The sequence below is a fragment of the Equus przewalskii genome, unplaced genomic scaffold (genome assembly GCF_037783145.1).
Source record: "Equus przewalskii isolate Varuska unplaced genomic scaffold, EquPr2 contig_12173, whole genome shotgun sequence".
NCBI lineage: Eukaryota > Metazoa > Chordata > Mammalia > Perissodactyla > Equidae > Equus > Equus przewalskii.
This window is the reverse complement of record NW_027227008.1, coordinates 74,029-81,783: the sequence shown is the minus strand read 5'-3', so window position 1 is coordinate 81,783 and position 7,755 is coordinate 74,029. Positions and strand designations below refer to the sequence as shown.

At 35.2% G+C, this 7,755-nt stretch overlaps 1 protein-coding gene across 1 annotated transcript; it reads right to left on the bottom strand.

The window, feature by feature from the left end:
* Positions 1–4,461: 4,461 nt before the first annotated feature.
* Positions 4,462–5,502, bottom strand: LOC103545278 (olfactory receptor 2T27-like). Its single transcript, XM_008511971.2, is given in 1 exon segment — positions 4,462–5,502. A coding segment is annotated over 1 exon segment (1,041 nt).
* Positions 5,503–7,755: the final 2,253 nt, after the last annotated feature.

The following is a 7,755-nucleotide window of genomic DNA, read 5'->3' as shown; positions in this document are numbered from 1 at the left end:
ATAAGACTAAAACCTGTATCACTGGCTATTGAATTGGGTGGTGGGCAGAACGTGTAATAGCCCCCAAGGAAACTGTTAGTTAAAGCTTAAAAAAACTTGAGAAAAGTATTAATGTTAGCTCAAAGCGCCTCAAGGAGATTTTTGTATTACAGCCTAAAGAAAAACAAAGACAAAGTTACTGGAAGCTGGAAGAAAGTAGACTCCTATTATGTAGTGATGCACTATACTTTTTATGTGGTAACACAGAAAATAGGGGTTATACTGAGTAAAATTGATGATCAAGCTAATGGAATTTTCAGGCACAATATTGAGAGTGCTACCTGACTTCTCGCTACCTGTGATGAACCAATGGAGAGAGAATTTGAAAATAAACTATTAAATCTGTGAGTCAAGCTTTTACAGGTTCAAAAATAAGTTTCTTGCCTCTCCAGATGGCAAACGATTCTCAAATAAGAAAAGATCTCAAACCAAAAACCAAATATATAGGTCAATTGGAACATAGAAACATATATAAACAAAGGCCCTCTAGAGAGTTATGCCTTGTACATCTTCTCTTTAGGAGAATTTCTATAAATCTTAAGGGCATATTTTCCATAGCAGCTTCACAGGGAGCCCAAGCTAAAGAAGAGTTTATCCTAAAGAGATTTGTCATTGTGTCCTTGATATAATGGAGCGAATCCCTATGATATTAGTAGAAAATCCACCTAAATTTTAAGAGAATACTCATAGTTCCCAGATTGGTCCAAAAATGACAGAGAGAACACTAAATTAAAAGAAATCTTTGGATTTCAAGATTTTGTGTGCAAGAAGACTGAGGAAGCTAGGTAGTTGCAAACTGTGTTATTATAAAAAAAGGACGGAAGATCTTGGCTGGGACCAAAATCACAGAAGCTGAACCAAGAGTTAAATCAATGGAGTCAAGAGTTTTGGAAAATTTTTCCTGGGAGCAGTACTAGACCTTAATAAGAAGACTAGCGATATATGCTAAGTTGGATTGCAGAATTTATATGTGTATTAACCATATGTTTTTATTTTCTATCTTCTGATGCTTTGACATCTAGGCCCTCACTGACCATGGAGCCACACCCAGGGTTTACTAATTCCCAGATACAGAAAACAACTCACCTGTGAATGCATCTCTTATATGCAAACCAACAAATAAAGAACCCATACACCCAGCCACCTTCTTTATTGGGCTTTCATACTCCAGGCCACTACTCACTTGCCCTAAATACCCCAGGCCCAGTTACCAGACAACTAAACACAATGCTACATCTTGGAGCTTACTGAAATTATCCAAATTAGACAATGCTAAGCCTACTTAGCCTGACTTGTCCTGTCCTTTAAAATGAAACACAATAAAGGCCTTTTCCCATGTTTTCTCCTCATTCCCTCTGCCACCTAATTGACTTTGCTACTTCCTCATGTGGCCCTCATGGAATGTCATGCCCCTTTCTCTTGGTATCTGTGAGCATAACACATTACTTTTTCCATGGCAGACATCTCCTGATCTTTGCTTCACCGTACCTGAATAATAACAAATCCATATTTTAAAATATTGTGGACCAAACTACCACTTTGCCTCTTGTTTACCCTCTTTTTGAATAGGAGTGTCTATTGTGGTCACCCTACAACCAATCCCACTGTGGGTTGAATGTGTTTGTCATGAGAGGGGATGGGTCACCTTCCCACTCTCTAATTTTCAGCCAATATAGCTAGAAGTTTATCAATTTGATTGACATTTTCAACCAACTTTTAGTTTTATTGACATTTTTGTCTATTTTTCCATGTTAAGTTCTGCCTTTTGTGAATGAGACTATAAAATTCAATTACCTTGTTCACAGTCAAAGCCTGTTGTTAAAATTCCTTTTCTTCCAAAGATGATAAAATAGGGGAAAACAAAATTACAAAATAATATATAAATCATCATAAGATAGATTGATGTCCAGAGCAAAAATAAATAAAACTCACCTAAAAAAAAGGAAAGGGGTGAATATGAATGACTTCCATGAATTTCCATAATTAGCTATAAGAGTCATAAAGAATCACTTTCCATCTGCGTTATTTTACTCATGGATGAAAATTTTTTAATGTCTGCTGACAAAATGTGCAGTACATTGGGGCCAGCCTGGTGTTGCATCAGTTAAGTTCATTCTGCTTTGGCAAATGAGGGTTCACTGGTTAGGATCCCAGTCATGGACCTACACATTGCTTAACAAGCCATGCTATGGCAAGTGTCCCACATACAAAGTAGAGGAAGATGGGCATGGATATTAGCTCAGGGTCAATCTTTGTCAGCAAAAAAGAGGAGGTTGGGTGGTGGATGTTAGCTCAGGGCTAATCTTCCTCCCAAAAAAAAAATGTGCTGGTCATTTAGGAACAGTGGCTGATGTAAGGCTTCTATGAGGGTTATTATCCTAAAAACTCCATATGCATTCCCTTTGTATTCAACCACTTAGTCCTCTTCAAAACCCTGGAAATTGCTGATATGTTATCAATGGCTATCAATTTGCATTTCCTATGTCATATAAGTGGAACCATGCAATATACACCTTTTTGAGTCTGGCTTTTTTACTTTGCATAATGCATTCAACATTCATGCTTCTTGTTACATGAATCAATAGCTCATTTTTTTTGTTGATTAATGTTATTCCATCTTATGACTGCAGCAAAGTCTGTCTACCCATGCATCTGTTGGAAGACAATTTGGTCACTTCCAACTATGGACAATTATGGAATAAATCTACAATAAATATTTGTGTCAAAGTTGAAATTTAGTTATTTGACTCAAGTGCTTAGTTTTAATAGCCTGCTTGTTTGAGTAACAGATGTTTAGGTTCATATGATGGACTAGATGGGCCAGTTGAAAAGTCTATTCAGCAAAAGAAAGGATAAATTATTTGGAGAATGATTAAATCCTGTGGATTCTCTATGGGTTTTGGTAAACAATAACCAGAATTCAATTGTAAATTATTACATATAACAAGTCATATCTGATTTAAAACTAAGGAAAAACAGACTTTAGATACTAGATCACGGGTAGCTCAGATATTGAAGTAAAAAATTTAAGAACTTCAAAAAACTTCCAATAGTTAATAAGTTCAAGAAAATGGAGAGAGAAATACTCTGAAACAAAGAAAAATTTCATTAAAGAATGAGATTCTATAAAAAATAAATAAATTGATATTCTAAAACTGTAAACTACAGTATCAGAAATTGAATTCTTTGGGTGTGTTTGAGGAAACATGCAAACTTCTGTAAAGTATTTTCTATGGGATGGAGATAATCAGTTGCTTTGAGGTTTATTAGAACTTAACATAACGTAATATGAATATCATGCCATTACAATTTAAGATTTTTTAATACCAAATTAATATTCTTTATAATTATTTATAAATGTAATGTCTGTTACCTCAAAACTCAGTTTAAATTAAACTACTCACACAGTAAAAGCCATCACCTTGTGTGTATAATCTGGTCAATGATTACTTGTTGTCATACACCATTGTAACAACATGTAGGCAACCTTAAGAATGATGCATTATGAATCCAGGAAAGTGATGAGTGCTGGAGAATAGGGAAAGGAATGAGATAAGCAGGGTTCTCTTTGGCTTTTCAATTCTATCAGTTGGATTTTACTTTATGAAAAAATAATACCTCAAGCATGGCAAGATATTAATATTTTATAAACTGCTTTATACTATTTTATATTTATGAACAAAATACCACTTAATTTTTAAATTGTTAAATTTATAAGTATTTTCAGGAAGGCATCAGATAACTGTAATTATATAAAATTACAGTCTCAGAAGCCACACTGAATAGAATTATAAAATTATAATGTTGGGCTAATTCATTAGCTTGAAAAATATAAATATTAATGCACCAAATAAAAATTAAAAATGGTAAAAATTACTAGGAACAAAGAAAATTATCTTATTTCTTAAAAATTATATGAATTCTTATTTCTATTCACATATGGCTATCTAAAGTCTTTAATTGAGAAGAAAAAATAATATAGCTACATAAATTGTATGTACTAAAACATAAAAATAATGTATGAGATTGGACAAAGTAGGATTATACGTTAAGATTTCCTAGAACAAGTCATCTTTGATCTTTTGGAAAATTGAGATTTAGTCAGGGACATTAAGAGTAAATAGACAAATGAAAGCAAATGCAGATATGATGATTTTTAAAGAAGAATCATCTATCCAGGAGTTAGCTGTAGGATGACAATAAGTTTTGTCCATGTATCCCAATACACCAGAGCTCTCGAAGAAGATGGAGATCATTTATGTCTGTACAGATGTTATTGTCAAAATCCGTGTAATTTCTCTAAAGACTAATGATAAGTAACATATTATTGTTGTACTCAACTGAAGTCACCACTATGGAAGAACGACTCCATTGCAACAAACAAATGTCAATCGGCGTCAGTCCTAATACCTACCCGCTCTCTTATGAGGTTACATTTCCAAGTACAGCAGTCCAGTGACCGTGGCAGCTTTTAACATAGAGGATGGAGCACTTCTGAAAGTGACACTGTAGAAACAGGGCATTTTCTCACTTGCAACACCTTCCCATGCACTTCCTCAGAGCCCCCACCACTTCTTTGTTCCTCAGGCTGTAGATGAGTGGATTAAGCATAGGAGTCACTATGGTGCCAAGCACAGTTCCAATCTGGTCTTGCTCAGGTGTATGGGAAGAGGTGGGTGTCATGTATATAAAGATGGCCTGACCAAAGTAGAGACTCACCACTGTCAGGTGGGAGGAACATGTGGCCAGGGCTTTGTTCTTGCCTTTGCAAGTGTTCATTCTGAGGACACAGAGGAAAATGAGAGTGTAGGATGCCAGGATGAGAATAAATGGGACCAGGAGAAATACAATGGTTGACACAAATTTCACCATCTCATAGGCTGATATGTCCACACAAGTCATTCTCAGGATCGCTGGCATCTCACAAAAGTAGTGATTAATCTCCCTAGAGCCACAGATAGGAAAATTCATTGGATAGATAGTGTGTACAAGGGCAGCAAGGGCTCCCCCAATCCAAGCTGCAGCAGCCATCTGGAGACAGACCTTGGGGTTCATGAGGACTGTGTAACTCAGGGGATTACAGATAGCCACGTAGCGGTCATAGGCCATGAGAGTCAGCAGGATGCATTCAGCAATGCCAACGGTTAGGAAGAAAAAGAGCTGAGTGGCACAGGCAAAATAGGAAATGTTCTTCCTCCCTGTGAAATAGTTGGTGACCATCTTGGGGACTGTGCTAGAGATGTAAGCCAGATCTAAGAGGGAGAGCTGACTGAGCAGGAAGTACATGGGGGTGTGGAGGCAAGAGTCCAGCCAGATGAGGAAGATTAGTATGGAGTTTCCAGTAAAGGCAATAGTGTAGATGAAGAGGATGATGAGGATGAGAAGATAGGGATATCTGAACCAGGGAAAGAGCCCAAGGAGGATGAATTCTGTTGCTGTTTCATTCTTCTGGTCCAGGTCCATATTTTTATTCAAATGCTCAATTCATACTGAAATACTTGCAGAAGGAAAATAATGTAACAAGGGTTGTAATGCTTCAGTAAAATAATTTGATCTCTTGGTCAGCACCATTATCTCTGTATATGTATGACTAGGTCTCTATAAAAGTATATTCTCATAAAAGAGAAATTAAAAACTCCATCAAATCAAAATTCCTTTACCTAGAATTTATCAATGTCATATCCTACAGTTGGTTTGATTTGGGTAAATGAGTATTTAGTCCCTTTGACAGATAATGATAACTAACTTGACCATTAGTTTCCTCATATATTTGAGATTTTTAATGAACTCTGGGCTGTTAACATTCTTATGTCTTGCATGTTGCTTTTCTTAAATTCTTATTCTACCCATCTCCACCCCAGAGGATCTCTTGAACTTCTCCTGAGGCCCTCTCACAGCTATACTCAAGAAGTTATAATTGTCAACCAAATGTAATAGGCTGTTCATTCTATTTTACTTACTCACCTTGATAATTCTTATTTTATTCAATTTCTCCTTTTGTTCTTCCTTCTTATCTTAGTTTTAAACTTTATATTTGCACTTCAATAATTTTCTTATACAATTAACAACCTAAAAGACATCACTCATATTCCTCTATCCATTAATCTTTCAGTTACTGTTCATTGTCCATGGAATAAAAACTCCTTCAAAATACACTAACATGTTGACTAAGTCCTGCAAATCAATTCTAAGTTCTCATGTTTGTAGGAGTGTTATCTTTCCACTGGTGACAAATGAAGACATGTATTTTCATTTATGTGATGACAAATATCTCAGTCCTGAGATGAATGAGTTGATTTCCGTTGTGAACCCTGATGATTCACATGCAATGCTTCCTCTCTTTTCAAGCAATATCAACCAGAAATTTTGCTTTCATTATCAATTATATACTTGAAGTACTATGTTGTATGAAATCATATGTCCTCATGCTTTACTTTATTTAAGATAATGAAAAAAGGTATAATGTCTGACTGCCAATGGAAAGAAATCAGTTCTCACTGTCAAACTTTCAAAGTAGAGTAATTATAAGCTTGTGGCACTATTTTGACACTGAGGAATTTTGTTTCCTTAGCAGAGATCCTGTGCTGCTTTCTGGGGTACCCTCCATCATGATGCTTCTCTTTATACCTGTATTTTTTGACATAAATGCTTCCCTTAACATAGATATTAATTCTCTGGGGAGTAAAATAATGGGAGAATATCCTTGAAAATGATAATCCATGGTATTCAATTGTCACATCTAAAATATGAAAATATGTCTACCAGGTTAACATACAGGAGTACTATTAACCATGGCAGATTCAATTAATCATAGGCTGGGAACAGAAAATAGACATAAACACTACAAAACTTTTCCTCTAGGAATGACAAAGCATTTAACATGATGGCTATCCTCTTACGAATGATCAGTTTTTGAAGTATCTGTTTTTACTTGGAAGCTCCTTTCAAGTGTGAATTAATCATTTCACAGATTAGCAGATTAGGCCAGTAGAAGTGATGTATCTTAAAAATATTGTAATGTTTTATATTAAGCACATAATATTATATTGTCTTGAATTTAGAAAAGTGTAATAAAAGTGATTCCTGTCATTTCTTTAGGATGACCTTGATTTTATGAATAGCATTGTGAGCTTAGACATCAATGATTAGCACTAGGATTCAGCTGTTCATATGTACAAGAAGAGGTTGACTTACTTGATCTATAAGGGCTGCTCTTATCTTTTAAAAATTATAATTAGCCAGTAGGTATTGATAAAACCATTGAACACATCCTTTATTATACTAAAATAATGTTTTAACAACAAACTATGCATTAGCCAGATACAGATTCAATCTTGACTGAATAATGCACAAGTCGTATATTATAAAAATCCTTGCAAAATATTTTCTGTCAAGATAAATATGTTTTTGTCCTCAAGTAGTCAATATGGAATACCATGGTTTACTGAAGAAATGTCAAAAAAGGAAGTTTAATTCTGTGGTCTGTCTTAACTAAATATAGTGGCACTCTTTGATTTTCTTCTAGGGAAAGTCAGATTTCCTGTCAATTACTCAAGGGACCTAACTTTCTCCATCACATAGAGTCTGAAACTGAGTGATTAGCAATCTAAGAATCACTCTAAAACAATTTTTGTAAGAATGGCAAAAGGCTGATCCTCGTAAAAGAGTGTGAACAGATTGCTTCCATCCATAACTCACTGTATTCTTATAAATGCC